General features: G+C 47.4%; 1 protein-coding gene across 1 annotated transcript in view; it reads right to left on the bottom strand.

The window, feature by feature from the left end:
• Positions 1–8,135: 8,135 nt before the first annotated feature.
• RNF224 (ring finger protein 224) overlaps positions 8,136–24,893 on the bottom strand; it is a 101,718-nt gene continuing 84,960 nt past the window's right edge. The window contains exon 3 of the mRNA XM_085610132.1: positions 8,136–10,904. Within this exon, the coding sequence (XP_085466258.1) occupies positions 10,382–10,904 (523 nt within the window). The 3' untranslated portion in view covers positions 8,136–10,381. The remainder of the gene's footprint in view (positions 10,905–24,893) is intronic.

Raw genomic sequence — 24,893 nt, 5'->3', positions numbered from 1 at the left:
GCTCGACTTTTGCTATGCGGCGTGGGGGTAACGAGCAAGGGTGAAGAATTGCAGTGAGGGGACCGTGCATGAGACGCCGATATGTGGGCATGACATCAAATTTGGTGCATAGTGGAGCGTATGAGGGGCACAGCTCCCTGAGCTCGCTGCGAGAGTAAGAAATGCGAGAAACAGGGGTCGTGGCCCTGGGCCCGGTCCCGGCGCGGACGGGCCAGACGGGCCCGCCTTTGGCGCGCCTTCGGCGCGGACGGGCGATGGTTTTGCTTATGTACATAATTTGGGCGGGGCGTGAGGAGGGTGGGAGGGGCGCCGAGCTCTCGGCCAGCCTTCCCAAAGCAAGATGGCGGCCAAGTTCGATTCCCAGCTTCCCTGCGCCTGCCTACAGCGGCGCTAAGTGAGGGCAGTTCGATACTAGGCAAGGTGATCTGGTCTCAAAGCGACAATTTCATAAAAACGAAGCAGTTTAAAATATTCACAGTCCTTAAAAACAATAATTTGTCCCAATCGTTTTTGCCATACAAATATACATGCGAGGTGCAAGGGAGCACAATGAAACCTCCGGCTTCCGCCTCAGAGGGAAACTAGTAGCAATTACCTGCGTTTCTGCTAGAACGAGGTTTAAATACACTGGGAGGGCGGGAGGGGCGCCGAGCTCTCGGCCAGCCTTCCCAAAGCAAGATGGCGGCCAAGTTCGATTCCCAGCTTCCCTGCGCCTGCCTACAGCGGCGCTAAGTGAGGGCAGTTCGATACTAGGCAAGGTGATCTGGTCTCAAAGCGACAATTTCATAAAAACGAAGCAGTTTAAAATATTCACAGTCCTTAAAAACAATAATTTGTCCCAATCGTTTTTGCCATACAAATATACATGCGAGGTGCAAGGGAGCACAATGAAACCTCCGGCTTCCGCCTCAGAGGGAAACTAGTAGCAATTACCTGCGTTTCTGCTAGAACGAGGTTTAAATACACTGGGAGGGCGGGAGGGGCGCCGAGCTCTCGGCCAGCCTTCCCAAAGCAAGATGGCGGCCAAGTTCGATTCCCAGCTTCCCTGCGCCTGCCTACAGCGGCGCTAAGTGAGGGCAGTTCGATACTAGACATCCACCATGGACATGTCACGGACGGTGCGTGCAGCACCACCAGGCAGCAGCTGCATTTTATGCAGATAGTTGTGTGCTTGCTGTTTGCTCGGTCACACCAGCGCCCAAATCGGCCCCAGCAACAAAACCGTCCCCCTGTCATAAAACCGGCCCCCACCCCATCCAGCCTACCGGGGGATTGCCCGGTGCCCGGCATTGTCAGTCCGGCCCTGGCGACAACGGGCAGCCCTGTCGCGTACCCCGGTGAATCGCAAATTTGTCAGAGAGATGACCATTAATTCGCACTCTGGCCTCCGGTTTAGTATACAGCAACCAAATCCAGTTCATAAATACAAACGGGACCCCCATACGATGAAGGACAGCCAGCATATAGGACCAGGCTATAGAATCAAACGCTTTGGTAGCGTCAAGTAGCACCGCCACCGCCGAGAGCGCAGGGGTCAATACATGCATAACCGCAAAGATAGTGCGAAGATTATGGGATGTAGATCGAGCAGGAACGAACCCCGATTGGTCCGGGAGAACCATAACCGGAAGTAAGAGCTGGAGCCTCGTGGCCAGCACCTTCGCCAGTATTTTGACATCAGTATTTATTAGCGACAATGGGAGGTACGAATCGCATTGATCAGGTGGCTTATCAGGCTTCAGAAGAGCGACCACTAACGCCTCCCGAAGCGTCGGCGGTAAACACTGGGTCTCATACGCCTCTTCATATAGCTGCAGCAGGCATGGTGCCAATTGTTCAGCGTATTCTTTGTAAAATTCGGCCGCCAGCCCATAAGTGCCCGCCGCCTTACCCCAGGGAGCGCCCGGATAGCATCATGTAGTTCTCCAAGTGTTAGAGGGTGCATTAAGAATTCTTGCTGTCTACGTGACAACCACACCAGTGCGATATCATCTAAATACTGGTCTAGCTCATCCGGCCCAGCCGTAGGGCGGCAGCCATACATGTCCATGTAATAGTCAGTAAATGCCTTCAGAATACCGTCAGCATCGTGCCGGATCTCCCCATCTACCTGAATTCCCTGTACGACATGCACCCTACTGTGCGGATCGAGGATGCGAGAAGCTAGCGACCTCCCCGGCCGTCCTCCCTCTCCATAATATCGCGCCTTACTGCGCCGGGAGAGATGCTTAATCTCCTGTTCTGCAGTGTCATTATACGTTGTAATTTTTTCTTTTATGTGCGCCAGGACGGCCGGGCTAGGACTGTCACGATAGGAACGCTCCAGATCCTGCAGTTCCCTCTCCAGTGTCCCCATAGTGCGACGGAGAGATTTCAAGACACCAGCCTGCAGGCCGATACATTCCCACCGGATGGTCACTTTAAAGGCCTCCCATAGTGTTGCCATTGTCAGAACCGATCCCGTATTTACTGCAAAGTAATCTGTTATTGCCTTTCGAAGCCCTTCCTTGAACACCGGGTCTAATAGAGAGGAGGATTGCAAACGCCACTGGAAGAGGGGCGGGACCCACGCGGGCACCACCATATCCAGCGCCACTGGGGAATGATCAGACAGCGTTCTAGGCAAATGCCTTATCTGCACCACCCAATTACAAACCTCCGGTGTCCCCAGCCAGTAGTCTATGCGGGACCAGGCCTGTCGTGCATACGAGTGACATGTTCCCTCCATGGCCTGAGGGTGTCGCTGCCGCCAGATGTCGATCAGCCCCAATGATCTCATTCCCTCCCGTACTGCACCGGGGGCTCTCCGAGACGGATAGACCACTGTGGTTTTTCTATCCAGCGCAGGGTCTAGCACCGCATTGAAGTCCCCACCACATAGAATAGTTGCACACGATATACTGGAAAGCTTACTCCAGAGAGCATCAAAGAACCCGGGGTCATCTGTGTTTGGACCGTAAATATTAACAATAGTCAAAGGCATATTATAAAGCGTGCCCTGAGCTATGATGTACCGGCCTTCCGCATCAGCATCCACCTGTTGAGGCACAAAGGGAACATTTTTCTTGACAAATATCATAACCCCCCGAGCATACGAGGAGTAGGACGCAGCCAGCCTCACCCACGCCCACCGGGCTGCAATCTTCTGCGCAGATTGCTGCGTGAGATGCGTCTCCTGCAGCAATGCGATCTGCACATTATGCCTGTCCAAATACGCGAGCACCTGCCGGACCTTCCTAGCATTATTTAGCCCCCGAACATTCCAGCTCAGCCAATTAAGGGTGGACCTGTTGCTAATTACCACAGTAGCATATTTCAAGACATAGAAACGCAGCTAAACAGCAGCCGCAGCTGCAGCACCATGTAACATGTATCCTATGAATCTGCATCTCGACAACATATTGAAGCATATATCCCCAACCACCCCATCCCCCCACTGTGACCAGCAACCGCTGTCGCACATTTTCCCTTGTGTAAACCAAACAAAAATAGGGCAATTTCAATCTCCTAACCCATAAGGAACAGAGAGCGAGAAACAGCAGTGCCCCAACAGTGGCGCCAACCTGGCAGCTACAAGTACCCAAAACCGTGCGGGGAGTTCCCATGCCAGGGGTCACTAGCGGCTCTTGGCCCCCCGCTTAAGCAGGGTGGGTCGAGCAGGAAGAAGAGCGGCAGCCATCCTGTGACTTTGACAGAAATAAAAAGAAGGAGTGTGTATAACATGGCCAAGGCTACCTGGCAAAACCAATAGGCGCAGGAGAGCCTCCCAGGTGTGTCCCCCATCACCACCCTGAGGTTACCCCCACCAATCTTTTGACATATAAATGGCATTAGCATAACAGTTAACACATACAGTAAGGAACCATAGATCAGCAGAGCGGTAAGAAGAACCTCAGACACCCCAGCGCCCCTTGTTCAGTCCTCCGAGTCTGAATGTCTATCGCTTCTGCCAGTCGGCTCTTGCCGCTCCAACCGACGGGCGTATAGTAGTGCCTCTTTTGGGGCCGTAAAGATGCGCGCCTTTCCTTCGTGTTGTATCTGCAGACGGGCCGGGTAGAGCATGGCATATGGGATCTTTAGGGATTGCAGCTTTTTTTTCACAGCTTGAAATTCACGGCGAGCCTGCTGCACCGCCACGGTGAAGTCCGGGAACAGTTCTATTTTCATTCCCTGATACTCAAGCTTCCCCTTCTCCCTGGCCAGGCGGAGAGCCACATCCCTATCTCTATAATTGAGGAGCCTGGCAATAATAGGTCTTGGCTGGGCAGCCGGGGCAGGCCTAGGAGCCAGGGAGCGATGAGCGCGCTCTACAATAAACACCTTAGAGAAGTGTTCAGCACCCAGCAGCGCCGTGAGCAGCGACTCCACAGACAGTTCCATGGGGTCAGTGTTGGTAGATTCCGCCACCCCAGTTATGCGTAGGTTGTTCCTACGGGACCGCGCTTCAAAATCCTCAGCACTTTCTCCATATCAGCACAGGAGGTACCCACCGCCTCCATGCGGTCCTCCGCCGCTGAGATCCGGGTCTCCGCCTCCTCGAGCCGCGCACCATGTTTGTCAAGTCGTGAGGCCATACTATCCATGCGGATGTTGAGACCATCGATTTTCGCATCTATAGTGTGAAGGCTTTGCTGCATTGTTAGCATCATTTGCTCCAGTGGCGTGGGTGGACCCTGCTCCAGCTCTGGATCCGATGTAGGGGCAGTAGTTGCAGGAGCCGTAGCGCTTGTTTTAGCCGCGAACTGTAGTTTACTCTGCTGCTTGTCTGAGCGGCCCATGCCTGCGGCGTCCCTCTTCAAGAGAGGGGGAGTTATTGTCGACTTCCTCACCCACCTCTATATTCTGCACGGGGGCGGATCAAGAGAGCAGGCCGCACCGGGCTTAATGACGCCCGACCCACCCAACCTCAATCCAAGCCGGGGTTGCCCAGCCCGATCAGGGAGCAGGTAATGGCCCCGCCAGTTAGATGCCTCCAAAATGTCCCCAGCGTCAGTATCCAGAAGGGCCCTGTCAGGCCACACAGCCTGCCACCAAACCACAGGAGTTGCGCGTCCCAGATGCCCTCAATCAGCGCTCACTCACGCGTGCCCAGCCGGCCTCGCTGATCAAGGCCGCCGCCGGGGGCCGATTCCACCGCAGATTCCTCTGGCCCGGCCAGGCCTCGTCAGTTACAGCCGGAATTTCCAGCGTGCTAGGTCCAGAGATCAGCGCCGTCCCTCCGATGCAGGCAGCTCCCGACAACTCTGCTCAGCCAGCGCCTCGCCTCCCCAGAGCACCACAAGGTCCGAGAAGGCTCAGCACCGCACCCAGGTCGCGGGCGCCACCGCAGCGTCCATCGCCGAGGCCCTGAGGCGGTCTCCGATCCCGGCAGCAGGCCACCAGCCAACTGGTCCAGCCGCAGGAGCGACACCACCAGGGCCACTAACCGTCACAAGGCGGGATGCGGCAGACACCCCGCGGCCCCAGAGAGCCGCCAACGATCTCCGGCGAGCAGGCTCCACTGCACGCCACTCACTAGGAACCAGCGCAGGATGTTTCGCAGACGGGCTGCCAGCCGATTCCTCACACAGCCGCCATCTTCTTCACAGCATGGGTCACCAGCACTCGCGACGGTTGCGGGCTATAGAGAGAGCGGAGCGCTTCAGTCGCTTCACCCCCACGATCTGGGGCTTATTAGAGTCATTCAGCAGCCATCAATGGCCACGGAAGTCGCCGATGTGCGCGGATATTAGGCGGATATTCTGCTCGACCAGCAGAGCTGCACTACGGCGCAGCCATCTTGCTCTGGGCTCGCTAGCGCCCCCGTCTTAAGACAAACTTAAGACAGACTTAAGACAGACTTAAGACAAACTTAAGACAAAATCCTAACTTAAGTCTGTCTTAAGTCTGTCTTAAGTCCGTCTTAAGTTTGTCTTAAGACAAACTTAAGACTAAATCCTAACTTCTGTGAATACCAAAAATAGTAAGTTTAGGATTTTGTCTTAAGTTAGTTCTGTGAATCGGGCCCCATGTTCTTTCCCACATTTTCAGGTTCTTTTTAACTGTCCACGCTCATTCTGGCTCAAATTGTCAACCCTTATGGAGTTAATTTTGGACCTTTTTTACTCTCTACCTTCTGACAATTCTACTTCTCCAGATGATCCTTTATTAAAAATCTATATTTGGTTCCTAAGGCTTCCCTGATATATAAATTCCTCTCTACCCCAGATCCGCTCCACTCTAAAACTAAATTAGGATTGACCTGGGAAAGGGATTTGGGTTGTGTGTGGAGCATTAATTTCTGTAATAAAATTTGGGAGCAACTTCTAAAAATCTCTAGATCCGCTTCTACTACCCAATCCATGTTTTTTCTTTATCGTAGATTGTACTTTACTCCCCTTTCAATTGCTAAATTCTCGCACGATGCTAATGATTTCTGTTGGTCCTGTGTAAATCCCCTATGGCGGATTTGTTTAATCTTTTATTTTCTTGTCCTAATGTGACCTCTTTCTGGTTAAACATATGGTCCACTATATCTAAAAACTTTAAACAAACATTCCTCTTTCTAATGACATTCTCTTAGTAGGTAGGCTGATGGAATCCCTGGGTTTGCCCCTCCATGAACGAGGCTTATTCTACCTTATGTTGGCTTTAGCCTTTCAACAAATTGCACATAATTGGAAATGCTCCACCAATCTTTCCGTCAAATCCTGGTGGAACAATGTATGTCATTATATTAGATTGGATATTGCTTTTGCCTCCTTTTACAATCCACTTGGTAATAGAGACCTATACTGGTTACCTTTAACTACTTATCTGAATAGTGCTGCTAGGAATAAGGTTTGCTTTAATCTGTCGGAAAAATGTAAACCGCCGTAATTTGCCTCTCTCTCTGCTTATCTAGTTTAGATTGTTTCACAATGTTATGCTATTATTTTGTAATGTTACATGCTCCTTTTAGTTGTAGATCTTATTTTTCGCTCTCTCCCCCCCTCCATCTATAAAATCTCAAAATGTAAAATGCTTTCTACTCGGTAAATATTTGCCAATTTATTCTTATAAATTCAACTGGTTATAACTTGTATGGCATATTCTCTGTTTCTATATTTTATTTTTTAATAAAGCTTTTACACCTAAAAAAAAAGGATTGTTTATTGCATTACTGTGAAAGAGATGGAATAAATATGATGGCTAATAAATGTAATAACAACATCTAAATAACAGATGTTTAAAACATGCACTATCTGATAAAGCTAGTGTAACATGATACTGTCATAACAATCATTTCCCAGAATGCCACTTAAGTAACTTTACTGAGAAGACCAAAGCAGTAAAAGCTGCGATGATGCTTCCCAAAGAGGACATTAAATATAAAGTAGTTTGCACCTTGTAGTTATTTTCTTGAAACTGCCCTGGAGGATGCAGCGAAGCAATTTAGAGCTTCTGGTTTCTGTGCCAAACAATTTTTATTTCAAGAAACAACTGCAAGTGAACATGCATTGAGAAGTTTGAATGCAGTCACTATGTGGAGGTCAAATACAGAAAAGAAGTCAGGTCAGTTGTATTACTGGACCAGCATTACTATATCACAAGGGAGCTTATTAGTTTGAACATGGGTTTTCAGAATTAGTCAGAAAGATTCAGTAGAGACTGGCTTGGAACATTTATGTAGTGCCGTTATACCTTGGCTAGTTATCTAGGAGATGACCTAATCACTGTAATTATATTGTGTCATATCAGGAAAAGAACGTACATTGTTTGGAAGACCATACCATCTTAGTGCAGCCAGAAGCGAGATTATGCTTACTCTTTGACATTAATTCACAAGAAACTTGGAATATATTTTTTAATTGTGTGCTAAGGGGTCCATTGAGTGTAGAGAAAAAATTAATTCTCTTCTCCCCATTATTATTCATTTCTAGCAATCACCACAATAGACGTTTTGGAATGTTGCTTTGTTTGACGTCAGCTGGAATTTAAGGTGTATTTTATAATTCACCAGATGTTCCTTTCAATTAAGAAATGTATTAACTACAAGAACATTTTGAATAGAAAACGTTTGTTGAATACAAAAAATTGGATACCCCTGTAACAATTAGGTGTGGGAGAAAACAGATTTGATGTAATGAACTGAAGACAATGACTACTCAATATTAAAAAGAACACATTTAATTTAGAAAACCATTGACCGGAACAATTATCTTAATGAGAAAACAGATATAACACGAAAAACAGTAGAGGAGATCAATTATTTGTGAAAGAAAGTAGGCTTATATTAAAGAAACTATAATCAAAAAAGATTCTTTCTAAGCTAAACATCAATTTGTGAGAAAGAGTGAAATAATATATTTAAGGACAAATAGTGTCAACATGACCCCCTTTTGCAATAATTGAGGATTCGTATAAAACTGCTAATAGGAATAGTTGATGCTAATAAATATTCAGTCTTTGATTTCTTGTAGCCTGCATATTTCCTTACGCTCTGGAGAATAAGCTGCCACTTCTTCTTACCAAATCATGAACTGGTGAAGTGATCACAAAGGATGACTGGAATCCAATATATTTAAGTGGTGAACCTATATCTGCTATCTAATTATTTGCCACATCTCTTAGGACTGCGTGTGAAAGAATCTGCTGCGATTGCTCGTCTTTACTTTTGATCTTTTTCTCCTTTCCTTTTACGAAGGATATTTGTAGGTATGTTTCATTTATGTGCTCACAACCATTTGCTCTATTTGGTTTCCAGGTGCTTCTCACTGGATACTCAGCTTTGATCACTTTTTACAATCCATTGAAATATGTTGTATTATGTAATTTCTAATTGCTTGACCAGGCACCATGCCAGCATACAGATTCCAAACTGGATGTCCATTAAGTGTGTAGACCCTAGTCAATGTGATAAAGGTCCATGTAAGTGAATCTTGGCCTCATTGCACATTTTCTGGTGGTAGTTAATACTCGGTGCGGCCTTCTCTGGCAATTTGTTTGTCTTTGCATGGTGCTTGCCTCGTCTATGATTCTGCCTTTCTCCTGCAAAGTTATTCTCTTGTGCCACTCTCTCTTTAAGAATGTAAGGGTGAACCTACAACAGAAACGTTCCAATGCTTATGGTAATTAAAAAATATTTTTAGACTACCTATACATGATTCAAATAAACAAAAAAACAAATATTTGTACAACTACAAAGGAGAGCATGTTTTTAGTTGAGTTAGCTTTGAGTTGAGTAACTTTTCTGTAAGACACACAGTGGTCCACTTTCAGGAATGATTCAATAAAACTTACCTTGTGAACAAATGGATTCATTCAAGCATTTCATCCACCTTGTTTGTTGCAGATGATGCCTTAAATTCATCTGGTATGCCCAGACTTGAGTCCCATGCTCATTGTACCATAAGACTTAAGCTGCACCCTACTGATGAGGTCCAAATGTGTCACAACTGGTCGAGGGTGTCTTGTGTTCCCTTCTGGAGGGTGGCAGAGCCACCCCTAGCAGATCATGATGGACTGTTCTCATTAGGAGTAAATTGCATAAGGGGTGCCTCTGCCTAGAGTGTCTTAGTGGGTGAAAATGATGGACTGTAATATTTCCCACTTGACTGCCAGTGGCTGACATTAATGGAAGAGAATTTCTTTTGTATTACCAAATATGTTCAAAATGTCTTCTGCCTCTTTTCATGCATGTACCAGTCAGTTACAGGTTGCCACCTCTCCACCTATTGTTATGAAGGGTACTTCCTGAGAAATCATGGAGAAGAATATAATTAATGGGGGCAGAGGTTGGATAGAAAACGAGAAGAAGGGCTAATAGGGAGTGAGTGCACGAGAATAAATATGAGGAGATTAAATTAAAGTGGGAATGAGGAACGGATATAGGATTAAATGGTGGGGAAAAAGAGCTTGGTGGAATAATATATGCATTTACACTTTCATTATTTCCAAAATGAGTGTTCATAATGAACAAATCATGCGTCTAAATACATTTCTGTTCTAATTACATTCTATTCCTTGATAATCATGGGTGCTAGCTCAGAACCCCAGTCCAGTGTGTATATAACATGCTACAAGATCCTCTGCACTGTACAAATGAAAGACCAGAACACAATCTCTGTCCCCGACACCTTTTGCCAACTCTTTGGAAATGTGTTTTTTTGTAATTTGGTCATTTCCTGAGTACCACATTCCATCTGCACTTTCCGAGGTGCCCAAGCATGAACTCAGTCAAACCTGCTACACCGGCTGCTCTAAGGCCTAACCACTAGACTATGCATTTCCTTGTAAGTTATCCAGCTTTAGCCTGACCAGTGTCCGTTCACACAATCTAGATAAGTCTGGTGTAGGTAATGCCCAAAGGATGCAGGAAATTCACAGTAGCATTGGAATAAACTATCCTGTGTGCTGAACTTCAGATGCAGCCACAGCAGCAACAACAAAAGCATTTTTTACAGCAAGCATTGCCCGGAAAGGGGGCCTCCGGCATGGTTTCTTGGCACGAACCAGAGGGCTGGCATGTAACTGGCTTATCTTTCGAAGCGGCCTTTAAATTAATGTCCACCTCAGATTTGCTGGCTGGCTGGGCAGCGTCCTTCTCTGACTTCACAGCTAGAAAAGCAGCTAGGTCCAGGTCGAGCATGGTGACTCCACCCCGCGGGGTGGGAGTGTTTTGGCGGCACTGTGGGCAGGGGATCCAGCGTTGCTCGTTGGTGACTGCATCAAGTCTTTTGATGCAGGACTGGCAGAAGCTGTGACCGCAGTACAGCCTGCGTGGTAGCCGATTGGACAGGTTGTAGGAGGAATAGCAAATTATGCAGTCAATCCTCCTGCTGCCCCTATCGGACGTCTTGTCTTCAGTGCCGGTGAGTGTAAGTGCCACAGGTTCTGGGTCCAAAATTTCACCAATGTCCACATCTACAGGACTCTGCAGCATGCTAAGGGGGAAAAAATACAGCATGAGGACCCAAAAACATAGACGCTGGGACAAATGCATTGAAGACACTTTGTAACAAAGTGATCAAACTTTCAAGAAATAAATACAAATACACTGTAGTTGTATAAAGTTGTAAATAGTTAGAGAAAGGCGGTGCTCGGTGACCCAAAATGCTTACATACAATCTAACCAGTGCTGCAGAAATGGGGAATGACAGCACAGTGTCTAGGCTTCCACATAGATAACAATCACTGAGAGACACCTTTTGTATAATTTCATATGATGCAGGATAGAGTAATTTCCTAAGGACAACATTTTATGCACATTTAATTCAAGCATACTGTCAAAGGTAAATCCTGGCTTTAAAAAATCAATAATCCCCATTGGCTATTGGATGTGTAGGTTATCAAAATAATGTAATCTTTTTTTTAACTTGTTTTTATTGCAACGGTACATGGCCATCACTGTACATTATCATCAGAAGGATGTTACCGACTGCCCAAATGGCTAATTCGCAAGTCACATTTTGGCATCATTCACGGAGCATGACAGAATATGTGTAACAGTATTTGTTATGATACAACAGCTGAGAAAAAATTGTAAACAAAATAGAAGAACAAATACATCTCGACAGCGACAAGTGATGGTACCCATCTCACACCTAACTTGTACAAAAAACTCTGAGAGCAGGCAGTGCGGATGCGGTCCTTGATAGGTATCTAGTGTAAGGAACAGAGACAATATATACCATCACCTAACTTGGATTAGTGCTATGTAGGAGAGCCAGGAGTGTTGTCAGTTGCTGTGTGCGGCGGATGAGATGTGTGGCTTGACTGCTGTGTGGCACCCCCTCTCGACATGGTATCCAGGTAAGTGCAGTTCTTCTAGCATGTGCCCCCAGTCTTCCAAATCTCCTTCTGCGTTCTTGTCGGCCCTCCTCAGCCACCCCCCATTCTCGCATGTCTGCTCTCCATCTATCCACTGTTGGGGGGGATGGTGTGTGTCCAATGTGTTCATAAACAAGTCCCCAGCTGTCGTGCATCCCCCCTCGTACCATTTGGTCAGATCGATGACCGACTAGATCTGGCGAAACCCCTGCAGCTATTGTAATGGAAGTGAGTTAGTGTATGGTGCCCTATGGACAACCTGGACCATGGCTTGTTCCCAGGCCCTCTACACTTGTTGGACCATGCGCGGGCATTCCCTGGGGACCCATGAGCCCATCATCAGATATCCCGGTAGATCCTCGCTGCTGCCCCAGTTGGCCAATAATGCTTTTTCGATGTTGTTGCCTTCCGCACACCACTGTGCAGCATACAGCGGCAACTCCACGAAGTGAGTCTGAAATCCGGGATTACTGGTATCATTCAGCACAGCGGTGCAGACAGCCCACAGCCTGAGCATTTCGATCTCCTCTGAGCTTCCTACTTTTAACTTAGTTGTGGCAGCTATGTATATTGGGAGGCCATCAGCAGCATTTCATTTAAAGGAACCATTGGTTTTTTTTTTGAGGAACTGAAAACATTCAAGAGATTCTGCTGCATTGTATTAATATGGATATTGGCAGTGCTGACTTTAAAGGAACCGGAGGGGTTTAACTAACTGACTCGAACTCAGCAGCGTATTGTTTTGCAACATGTACTGATAAGGAATTAAGTCGATTGCCCTCATCTACATTGAATACAGGAAGTGAATTGGCAGTAGGTGCAGAGTTGCAGCACTATTAAAGCACAAGCCTGTTGTGCTGTGCGATTAGCCTGTGGTACGTGTTTTTACTTAAACTTTCTACACCTCTGAGGGGTAAGTAGAGCGTGGCCCTATACCTGGGTGGTGCATGCGTCCCTTTATTGTTGATGCATCTTTTGCATGGGCTGCAAGGCTGTCATGTGACGATGAGTGCATGCCTTCATACCGTGATCCAGTGCAGAATTTAAAATTGTCTGTGTGAACTCCTGTCTGTCATGTAAGTTCACGCCCGGTTACAGTTCACCAACCTTCTGGGTGAAGAAGCGCAGGTCAAACATCTATCTGTATTGTGATGTGTAACTGGAGACTGGAAGACTGAAGACTAGAACGCTGACCTACAGGGAATACAGGAGGCACAGCACATTGCAAAAAATCATGGCGAAGACTAGAATGCGGAGCACAACGATTCTTAGGTGGCACCACGTGGAAAGTGATCACAACAGTGTATGCAGCAATTTCAATGGGTCTCTGTATATTTCAGATATTCATTTGGCACCCGGGGAAGTCATGTATATTTCAGACACTCCAAGACTAGTTAAATTTGAGGCTTGCATGCACTCTAAAGTTTAGACCAAATCTGATTACCAAGCATTTTGGAGGGAAGTGCAAGACTGTACGTATTGCTGTGGGAGAAGTAGATTTAATGTGCTGTGTATTGTCATACCAGTTGGGTGAGAGTTTCACTCAAAGGGAGGAACTTTGAATGTTTTGGGTGAATTTTATCCTTACCAACCTATCTTTGGTGATGATACTATGCTATGTATCATTCAGGTTCTGTTATCATTTTGCTGCCATGTTTGTTTCTTATCATTCATAATTTCTGCCTATGTTGTTTTTGCAAGACTTATGAAGGTGTAGGGGAAATTGGTCATGCTTATCTTGCTTTCTGTGGGTGTTTCTTTAAGCATGCTTAAGTGACGCTTGACTGCTGTCTGTTGTTAGTGTTGCTTATGTGTCAGTGCATGGGTGTGTGATGCAACCCCATCTGATGCATATGTCTTGTTCAGTTTGAGATGTGCATATTGTGTTTTGTGTAGCACTGTGATCTTCCCTGTTAACAGGAATCGGTTAGGGTTTGAGTTTGGGTCTGTGGTGAGACCAGGTGCATTGTTTCAGACCGTGCGAGGTGTGTGGAATGAAAGATACCTTTTGCTACATTTTCTGAGATTCCCTGTGTGAATGGGAATGTGATTAGTTGAAAGGTACTTTTTGCTATATTTTTCTGAGATTCCCTGTGTGAGTGGGAATGGTATGGGTTAAAATATACCCTGTGATTGTGATGGATTGAAAAAAACTTTTTTGCTTCATTTTTCTGAGATTCCCTGTTTGAGTGGGAATGTCATTGGTTGAAAGATACCCTGTGATTGTGATGGGTTAAAGTTACCCTGTGATGTGATGGGTTGAAAGATACCTTTTTTTGTGGAGGTTCATGGTTGAACATTACCACCCTTCTTAAGGGGTATTTCTTAATCCAAGGTACCACCTTTCCTTAGGGGTTCAGGGTGAAGGAACATTTTTAGCCCAAGGTACCACCATTCTGTGTCCGGTTTGTGATGCAGGAGGAAGGTGGGTGTGCAGTGACGTTATGTGAAGTGTATTCTTAGCCCAATATTACCGTTCAGGGTTGTGTATTGAAGGACAATGGGCTGGCCCTGTTGAGGTATGTGTTGTGAGGAGAACAGGTAGTTGATTCATCTTTTTGGGTCATTTGCACTCTTGCATCGTAGCACCTTTTGTCCTTTTGATTCAATGGGACCTGTTTGTCCTTTTTTAGGTCTCGCCTAGTACTGGAGCGCGCATGCGCTTCCCGTTCTGCGAGGCTTATGATGATCGATAACATTTCTGTAGTGGACTTGTAGCCACGCCCATCATTTTAATTGGCTGGCATCATCATTTATGTTAAGCGCTGGCCTCTGATGGAAAATGAGGCTTTTTGGGTAACGCCCTGTCTCCTTTTGGCCCTGCCCATCCGGACTGGATAGTTTCCTTGCGGCGATATACAGTCTCCTTTAAATTAGTCGGTAAGCACATTTTGTCCAACTTGTTCACACTGACACCAGCGGGGAGGACACGCGGCAGCATAATAAGAAACCACGCTTGGAGTCTCAGGCGCAGTGTAAAAAACCACTACGATATTAAATAATAGTATTCTGTCAAATATAAAACGGAGTTCACACGGAGTAGAGCACAGGAACTTGACTATTTACTTGGGTTAATAAATGACAAACACGTAGCAGTAAAGTGAACATGTCGCACTCGGCGCGGCTATTGAGAAAAACGTTTCTAATGCAACTGCGCAATCTTCTGGTCGAATGAATGCCCTACACACGCCATATGGAAAGCCAAATTTGTGGGCAGTAAAAAATTGCAGAAAAAAAGGAGTATCCTACTAATTTAGGGACATATTATCAAGAAACAGAGTAAAAATTATCGCTACTTTAGCGGCAGAAAACTGCAGCTAAAGCGGCAATAATCGGCTTGATAATATGCCCTTGAGAATTCCCATAGAAGCCCATGTTTTGGTGACAATATGGGCTTCTATTGGAATTCTCAAGTGCATATTATCAAGCCCATTATCACCGCTTTAGCGGCAGTTTTCTGCCTCTAAAGCGGCGATAATTTTAACTCCATGCTTGATAATATGCCCCTAAATCAGTAGGGTTGCAAGTGTCATGACAAAATTCAATGACTAGTTCACTTGCCACAGCTAATTGTTTACACTGAATCAAATTTGTTACTAAAACAGCCGCGAAAAGCGACCACCTCAGACGTGAGGGTTGGAAGAAGGTGTGCTTGATCTCATATCGCACATGTGGAGTTGTTTTCTTTTTTTACAGGTAATACTATTAAAAGTCCCTTTTTCTTCATTACAGTCATGACAAAGGAGGTGAGTCCACTTATGCTGTCTGTTGTCTTAGCTCCTTCTATCATTATTTTATTCTGTTGACTTTTTAGCCCCTTCCTACCTCATCTAAAAGGGTATGCAGGGCCACCTACCCAGAAGGCATCCTGGTCCAATTCCAGGCTCCCAGGATGGACCCGACTCAGTGACCAATGGGAGAGAGGGGTATATGTATCACATGACTGTGTCAGTGAACCATAGACTCTGAGTAATGGAATTACCAGTAACTTACTTCATCATCCACATCCTGGTGCAGTCATGACAAATAAGGAATATCAAAAGCACAAAGGGTAACCAACCCTAGTCAGAATTTAAAAAGATGTTCAGTCAAAAGATGAAACATGCCTGCAGGAATGTATTCCAGAGCAACACATATTACAATAAAATGAAACCTCTGCATTATTTTGCAGCAGCTGGCTCTCAGGATCACTTCTTCCTCAAAATGACGCCCCAAAACAGTCACAGGAGAGGACATTCGCCCAGATTCACTCCTAGCATGGCTGTGAACCACCTCACTCAAAGAGGATTCTGGGGATACATGTTTTTTCTTGGAGGACTTTTTCCCTCTCATGATTGCCACTCCAAAAAAAGAAAGGGCACATCCGAAAACACTCCCCAAACAGGCTCATCAGCTGGGAGAAGAAAAGTAGAAAGGTTGCATTCATACTACTTCCTATGTTACCCCATAAATGTGGCTCTCTCTCCATCTAGTTTTTAACAGAGCGAATAAGGACTCGAAGTCATAACCCCCACTTTAAATCCATGAATATACACATATGGAGTGCTTCTGCCTATTTTGCTAGCAGACAGGCCTCGAAACAGGCTTTTACATTTCTTTCAGCCTGGCACACTTAAGATGCTCCAACCTTTCACACAGCCGAAAAATGAGTCACCTTTGCGCCCTCGGCTGCTCAGCAAATGCAGTGAGTAATGCAGTGAGTAAGCTCCTCCCACCTACCTCAGCATCCCATCTGTCATGCACAAAGATGTTGGCTTCCAAGTTTTGTACTGTCATCTGGCCCAGCTGACCCTGCTTTAATCCTCCTGAACCGGAAGTCCTTATCTTCCAACAATCCAGTAGGAGAGTTGGCCTCACAGTGCTGCTCCACTGCTCCTGCCAGCAAAACCCTCGACCCAAAATTTACTGTTTTAAGGGTTGGTGACCACTTGGTCCAAGTCTTGCATGCACCAAATGTTCATTCTTCGCCCATGCTCTGCACTAGGCTGACTGCCTCATTTCAAACAAAATGAGTTGAAGGAAGAACAAAAACTGTGATCTAATCAAAACCCCAGGAACAGACCTTCAGAACTGGACCCGGGCGCGTCTGCCTAGAAGAACGGCAAAACAAGATGCCTTCCGGGCAGTGGTCCTGATATATGCCAATCAGAGGACGTAAGAGGAGCTGCAAAAGGAAACAAGCATTTGCAATGCAATAGGTCTCGCATTTGCGAGAGTTTGAGCTATTGGCATTGTAAATGATTATGCCTTTTATTTATGTTTTAAAAACCAACACATAACTAAAAAGCATTGTCATTTACAATGTCAAAAGCTCAAACTCTCGCAATTACGAAACCTATTGCATTGCAAATGCTTGTTTATTTGTGTGATGGGTTACGTTTTAGCTGTATGCATTGTTTACATCTTGCAAATGTTTCAATTTTCTTTGCATCAGATGTATGTGTTTTTACATCTTGCATATGTATCTGTTTGCTAGGTATTTTATGAATGTGCGGTCCCATCCTGCATTCATTATTAATGTATTATTTAATGTCCATTTTGCATTTGTAATCCATGCATTATCTTTACGCAGTGATCCCATCTTGCATCTGTTGTTATTTTCTTTTGTTTATTCTAAAGGGGGAAGATGTGTTGCATCTTGTGTGCTGCAATACAGTTTTCCCCAGTGCTCTGTCCCTTTCTGCTCAGCCAGGATGAGTGCTGGTGCTGGAGTACTTGGTGATGTAGTGGAATTCTGAGTGCTTGGTGATGTAATGGAATGCCTGGGTGCCTAGTGAGGTGTGGCATGTCAGTTGGAGTATGTAGACTGAGCAGCAAGGAGGCTGCTCCTAGTGGGGCTGTCTTCTATTTGTTTGTCAACTACCAGCTTAATTTACCTGTACCTAAGTCCTAATAAACCTTCTCCATCTAATCTACTCTATGCCTACCTGGACTTCAATTCATCACAACACTAGGTTATCCATAGGTAATTTTGACTGTACTATCCAATCTAATAACCCATACTCCTACCATCTCACAATGGGTTACAGTTCATCGGTCCTTTGGATCAGTGAATGTATACAAATAAAAGAAATCTCTCAAAAAAGGGGCTCAAGATGGAGCCCGTTTGGCATTGCACACCCAATCCACGTGGAGCACAACCCGATGATGAAGCATGCCACCTTATTGGGTGAGGGTCTGTGCATCCTGAACAGGATTAGCCTTGGATGTGATGAGATAAATCTCTAGAGTGCTAACGTTCGCGCATTGTCACGAATGTCACACCCTGTTATTCAGATTTAAATCTAGAGAGGAGGTGTGACAGTCCAAGCAATTCCTCTCGTTAATCTGTTCTTTACAGTGTACATTTGACACTTGCCTATTCTAGGTAAGCTTGTGTCCATTTGCCAATTTCCGGGGAACCTTTGGTCAATTTATTCTGTGATTCACAGATTATTAATTTGTCTTTTGTCAGTAAACCATTTCAGAGTCTTTACAGCATAAGTGAAGATTTCATTGGTGTAAGTAAATTCTCTTTTGGGCAAGTCAAACTTTTCTTCTGAAAGACTGTGACATTGAACGCTACGACTTAGAGTAATGAATGTTAATAATAACTAATTGGGGAAATAATCTTAGAAAAGATGCAATGCAAAACTCATATCTGATGAAATTCATTAAATTTACTACCTAAGAAAAAGCAGTGTACTTCTCATTCTAGTAAGAATGTTGTCTGAGTGAGTTTGGAGAGAGAGTAGGTGAGTGGGAGCAAAATCTAGGCAAAGCTAAAATGTGTATATTTTCCACAACAAAGTTCTGTATTGTGGCTGATGCTGCTTCTTTGTATGCAGCAGTTTTATGTCAGAATATCGAGTACAATATCATCTGACGTAAATAATATGTCCTAAATATTTTTTACAAAAATGTTGTGCCATTGCCTGTAGATTTTCCATAATTGACTTCTATGTATGAGATTTACGTTGACTATGTTTAGGGCATGCTATCGATGTCAGACGAGATTGTTTGTGACAATGGTATTATCGTACCACACCAAGTGTAGCCCCCTCCCTATGTGCCACAAGACAGCACTATCAATGTGGCCGATGTGATACAAAATGTTAGTCTCTTCAGCCCTGAACACTCTACAGAGACCATGGAACCTAGAACCTTGGATTCTGATTTCAGCTTTGGCACATGACCAAAAAACAGTACGATTCTGTAGAAATCACGTTATCTTTCCGTTCCTCGAAAGGTAAATATGCAAAAAAGTGGTGCTGTTTCTAGTCCTCCTTATTAAAATCTATGGGGCATATTCTCAAGAACGTGTGATAATCATTACAAAAGTAACTTAACAGAACCTACAACATTGAGGTCTATCGCAGGAAATTTTAGTCGTGTTAACCAAGTATTCACAACACGGCATTACCATGTGATAGTCACCAGATAACGCGTCATAAGGCCGTGTTAAAATCAACGCCACGCTGCAAAAATGCGAAACACGAATGCGAAAAAAGCTGCAATGAGGCCAAGCGCGATACAAAAAGCTGCGAACACCAGTCACAGGCCTGCAAATCCCACGCGTCTGGCGAGAAAATGCACTATAAAATCAGAACAAGAAGAACACACCAGAAACAATCAAAAGTGCGCAGCACCATAGATGTACCCCGACCGAGCGCAGAGGCCAACGCGAACCCCACAAGCCCCACAGACCACCAGCAAGGTACAACGGCGTTGGGGAAGGCCAGGGAGAAGAGGGAGAGGAAGACGGGGTGCGGTCCGCAGCAACACAAGACCAGCGTCAGGTAAGTGACAGAACACTACCAGCAACTGTCCCACAATCAAACTACCTGGATTGCAGCCGGAGTGTTGAGGAGGCCAATGGATGAGGCCATGTTGGCATGACCTGAAAACCTACACCAGGCACAAAGATTCCGCCAACAGGAAGGCAGCACCGGCGACAGGAGGTGGGAGTCCTGCGCCACAGGAGGAGCAGGAGGAAATGGAGGCCAGTGATCAGTGTGGAGACGGTGCAAGGAGGTGGGAGTACGGACACAGCTTGAGAGGACCTGACACAACAACAACAGGGTGAGTAACGACCAGGGACTGGGGGGACGGGGGTAGATGGGCACAATGGTACACATGCACAATCAAGTATATCACACTGCACACCCACAACGACCCAGGATCATGTCCCTCATACCCGTGGCACTCTGAGGCACGCACACATAGCAATCACAGCACATCCCATGACAATGTGGCACCACACCGACACTGCAGAACAGGGGACACAACTGGGTCCGCTCATGCACAGAAACAGGCCAATCACATTGGACAGAGCAGGGAACTGTGAGCTGCATATGCACGGGTACAACCTCATATCCTTCATGTAGTCCCAATGTCCACACCCCCCTCCCAATTGCCCGCACAGCCCAAACAGTCACAATGTACATTGTCACACAGTCTGCATGTAAACATGAAGAATGCGCAAACATAAATGTCAACACAATGTCAACATGCATCTCCCCTTCACATTGCAGAGAGACAAAAAACACCTCCAGCAGGTCAGACCAGACAACCCATCAGTGATGCCGGAGACTAGCACCACACCTCCTACAACAGCTCATGGACTTCTCAGGCAACCCACCCCCAGGAGCAGGGCAGCCAGGCTACATAGAGAAGACCCCAGCCCCTGCACAAACCACACAGCAGGAAGCACCCTCCACCATGTCTGGCTCCCAACACTTCTCCGAGGCACACATCGCATTCCAATGCCAGGTGTCAGAATGCCAAAAGGAGGTGGCCGAACAGGTGCGTGTGGGCTCAGAGCTCATGGAAGCCGAAGTAGATCACATACGTGGGTGTTCAAGTCCCATCAGGGACCACCTACACCCCATAAAGGAGACCCACACCATGACAGATACACATGCATGTGCACATATCCTGCAATGAGCCACGCCCAGAGCCACGGAATCATCATTCACACCCGACCTCCGTATGATGGCCCTGTTCACTCCCCATATGCATTGAGTGGCTTACGACAAAGCTACATGTCCAAGGTCTTACCCGCTGCCTGCGGTGACATGTCTGCATCCGCTGTACACAGCACAGTGTAATGTCGTAGGGCCCAGGGCCCTCATGCATACAACAAGACCACAGGGAAACACGCATATATCATGTTGAACTGGTTACGGGCACGTGCGCCCAGCCTCTTTATAGGCAGGGCCACATGTACAGTGATGCCTGTGCTGGATGTGTGTGGGGTGAGTATAAGCCAGCCCGCACGGAGTTCTTGGTGCTGCAATAACTTGAACAATGGACACCAGTGCAATGGAAACAGAAAACACCTGCATAACAGAGTCAACTGCTGAGCAACTTGGAGGGAGCCGGAGCAAGGACAGTGGTCACCCAACATTCAAACAGCAGTGTCCGTGAGTTGCAGTGCACTGAGGTTGGGGTACTAGAGATGAGCGAGCTCATGTGAAGAAATTGCTAGGATTGTGTCCCTTCGGGTTAGTCCTGATGCAGATGCAGTGGGGTGTGTTACACCTGCATCAAGTTCCTCATCAACGTCCCAGGTCTCCCACTCTGCCTGAGGTGACATTGCTGCGCAACCTCTCCACAGCACAAAACTCAATCAGTAACGGTCCATGGGTTGCGGTGAGTGGCACCTGAAGTGCTGAGCAGGGGATCAGGCAGTTGATGGCATCCACGACAGGCCTGAGCAACTCCGTTAGTCTGCTAGTACCACTGTTTCGACCACTGTTTCGGCAGATGGTGGATGGAGTTGGCCCTTGGGATGGTGGCGTGTGCCTCCTGCGGGGCTGCGACGTCCGGGACGGTCAGGACTCGAATTGATGTGTAAGCCCTGGTGGTCCGCATTTGAGGCCGGAGGCTGCAGACAGCGCAGGGCCACATGCACATGGCGTCAAGAACACCGTCACAGAGGTCATCCAATATTTATTCAGACAGGGTCCCTGATATAAGCTGTACAGAATTAGTGGCCCGGATGCACAGCGGTCGGCACAGGCGCACGGCCATGAGACGGTGACTTGCGGTGCACTGAGGTAGGGCCACGCGGACTGGGCAGGTCCTCATCGATGTCTGAGGAGAATGTGGCGGAGGGTTGCAGGGGACAGTGGAAGGTGTCCTCCAGGGCATGATGCAGAGGTCTGATGTTATTCGGAAGCAGCAAATCGAGGCGTGGAAAGCGACAGCCTTGTTGCCACCACCAATTCGGTGACAGCCACATGAGGATGAAAACTACCCCCTAGTCCATATACTCAGACTGCACCAATGTACGACCTGAGAGTGTCCATGAATGTCGGAGAACAGACTAAGTGGCACTGGGGCTGGGAGGGGGTGCAGTCTGCGATGATGCCGGTACACTGATATGAACTTCGCCATCGCTAAATCAAGACTCTGTGACCTACTGGACCGCAGTGTAGGCCGGAGGCAGCGGTCAGCAGTGGCCCAGAGCCATGTGTCATTGGCTCGCGATGCACAGAGTTATTGACTCCAGGACAGTTGTCGGTAGTGTTCGATCACCTCGGTAACGATGATCTTATTCCCTCCGGACTGCAATGTGTCATCCTCTTACGCCTCTCCTTGGGTGCAATGATATGTATTCTGCCTTTGAATAATCTATGTTCAGTTCCAAATCTGGGACCTACTCATGCACAGCGTAGGCCGAGGGCAGTAGTCTGCGTGGGCCCACGGACACGTGTGGTTGTAATGCTATGCACAGACTTGGTGGCACCACATCGAAGGGAGTATAGTGACATAAACTCTTCCTTAAATAATGTTCACTGCCGTGGTGTAATCAAGACTCAGTTCCAAATGTGTGACCTACTTGTACGCTGTGCAAGCCTATGGAGTACGTCAACGAGTAAGGAGTACTGCGGACCTGTGTTGCGGAGGCTGTGATGGTCTGAGGTGGCTACCACGGTCACAGGCCTCGGGCTTGGAGATTGCACTGGCACGTGGTGAGCCCTCTTTGACACATGCCGGTGTCGGCAGGTGGGCATTGAGGCCTGGGTGTGCAGGGGCGGGCAGGACTGGTTCGGGGACCAGCTTCCCGGGTGCAGCGGGCGCACAGGATTGCTGGCGACTCCGCTCATGGCGTCGGCCTTGTGGCGGGGTGAGAGGCGCCGCCCTGGCAGAGACGTTGGGCATCCCGGAAGAGGACCACCCCCAGAGTTACGTGCCTTTTATTTACACCCCTATGCTGGCCTAGCGTACGCCGGGCCAGCCCACTCTGCTCACACTTACGGGGGGGACGTAACAAGCTACATTTCCGTGATCTTCCCCACTGGCTGTGGTGACATGGTTGCGTCCACTGTCCACTATACTCCAAACACCAGCGGTGTGTGTCGACATGGATATGTGTGTGGTCTGCATATTGCAGTCTGGCCATCACATCCACCCCACACTTGGCATTGTGTACAGTCTCATTCATGGGTCGGTTGCCTCCTTCGTACATGCCTGGTCCCCACCTCTTCTGACATTCTTCTATTGTGTGGCCGAGGTGCCATGCCGTTGATGGCTAATCTACATGGCTGGCCCAGGTTCCCACAGTGAGTTCTGCTGTTGTGTCTGGTGGGTGTGCATGTTGTATGTGTGCTTGTGACGTGTGCATTCCCAGTGTTGTGAGTTGCATGATTGTGGAGTTGAGGTGTATGGTGTGTGCATTTGGTATTGGCCAACGAGCAGTGCATTTCCGTGGCTGCCATCCTGGTGGCGCAGGTTGATGATGGACTGTTGGAAGGTGTAGGAATCATGCACACTGCCTGGGTAGTTTGTGGCGGCACTGGCGGAGATTCCCAGGTGGTCCACTATTGCCTGGACATTGGTGGGATACGTGCGCTTTCTGTTACTCTTCTTGTGTGCAGTGTTGCCAGGGGCCACTAGTAGGACATGTGTGCAGTCAATTGCCCCCTGACACGTGCGGGAAGCCAGCTGTGGCGTACATGCCTTGCTTGGTCTCCGGCAGTTCCTGTGCAGTGTGTGGGAAGTATAGATAGTGGGGTACCAGGCTGATGGTGTCATCCATGACTATTGTGAGGGACTTGGATTGGCCTGGCTGTGTGACTCCTCCGTCTCAGGCGGATGTTGGTTGGAGGGTACCAGAGGCCAACACGTGCAGCACAGCCATCAGCTTTGTCTGAGGTGGGATGTTGGTTTTCTGCTGTGTTGGTACCGTCAGCCTGTGGGCAATTGTGGTCAGAATGCGGAGGAGGGTTGTCCCTTTGGGCATGTAGTGGGCAATGACATTCTCTGGTGTTGGGTCTGTGTGGTTGGAGCATTTTGAGAGGGTCGCTGTCTTTGTCTGCGCTGCCTCAGTGTTGGTCGGGCGGTGGGTGTCCGGGGGGTGGAGGTGGTCCTGGTGGTGGTGGCGGTGGGTGTTGTGGCCCTCTTGGGTGTCCGGCATGCATTATCAGTGGCTCCATGGCATCTGCTGTTCTTCAGGTGTGGGTCTGGGCTGTGCTCCCTTTTGTGGTGCAGGCTGCCGTCCGACTTTGCACCAGGTAAGAGCATGTGTTAGTTTCCTGCTGCTAACGCACCTTATCGCATGTTTTGTGATCTTATCGCCGATCTGTCTGATCGTTGAGAATGTTGTGGAGTGGTGTTTTCGTGGCTTTTGGCATGGGAACGCCTACTCTGCATCTCATTAGCGATAGTTGCCGGGGTCATCTGTGGCGATGTTTTTTGCGCTGCTATCGCGGGTAAACTGGTGCTATGGGCTGTTGACACCAGCTTGTGAATGGGGTGAAATGTTTATCGCAACTTTGGGTGTGATAAAGTGCCGTTAACTCGGCGATAGCTCCTCGAGAATATGGCCCCATATCTTTTATTGTCTTTATCAAAACCCCACACCACACACAGCACTCCATGTTCAAAATACTCCTACTACAATAAAATGTTTGCTGCTGCATGCTCTGCAGCCATTGAAGCTAGATCTGTCCTATATTACTCATGCAGAGACCCCTGCAACAGGTGCATTAACCCCCTGAACCAACTTACATAAAGCCACTTGTTAGGTACTCCCCTATGCCACTGACTAAGGAGCTTCCAAGAACTGCCCTGCTGAACTTACTGCACAAGAAAGTAAAGTGCATTTCCCCTGCGAC

The sequence above is a fragment of the Triturus cristatus genome, chromosome 1_2 (genome assembly GCF_964204655.1).
Source record: "Triturus cristatus chromosome 1_2, aTriCri1.1, whole genome shotgun sequence".
Lineage (NCBI taxonomy): Eukaryota > Metazoa > Chordata > Amphibia > Caudata > Salamandridae > Triturus > Triturus cristatus.
The sequence above is the reverse complement of the archived record's forward strand: the minus strand, read 5'-3'. Positions and strand labels throughout refer to the sequence as shown.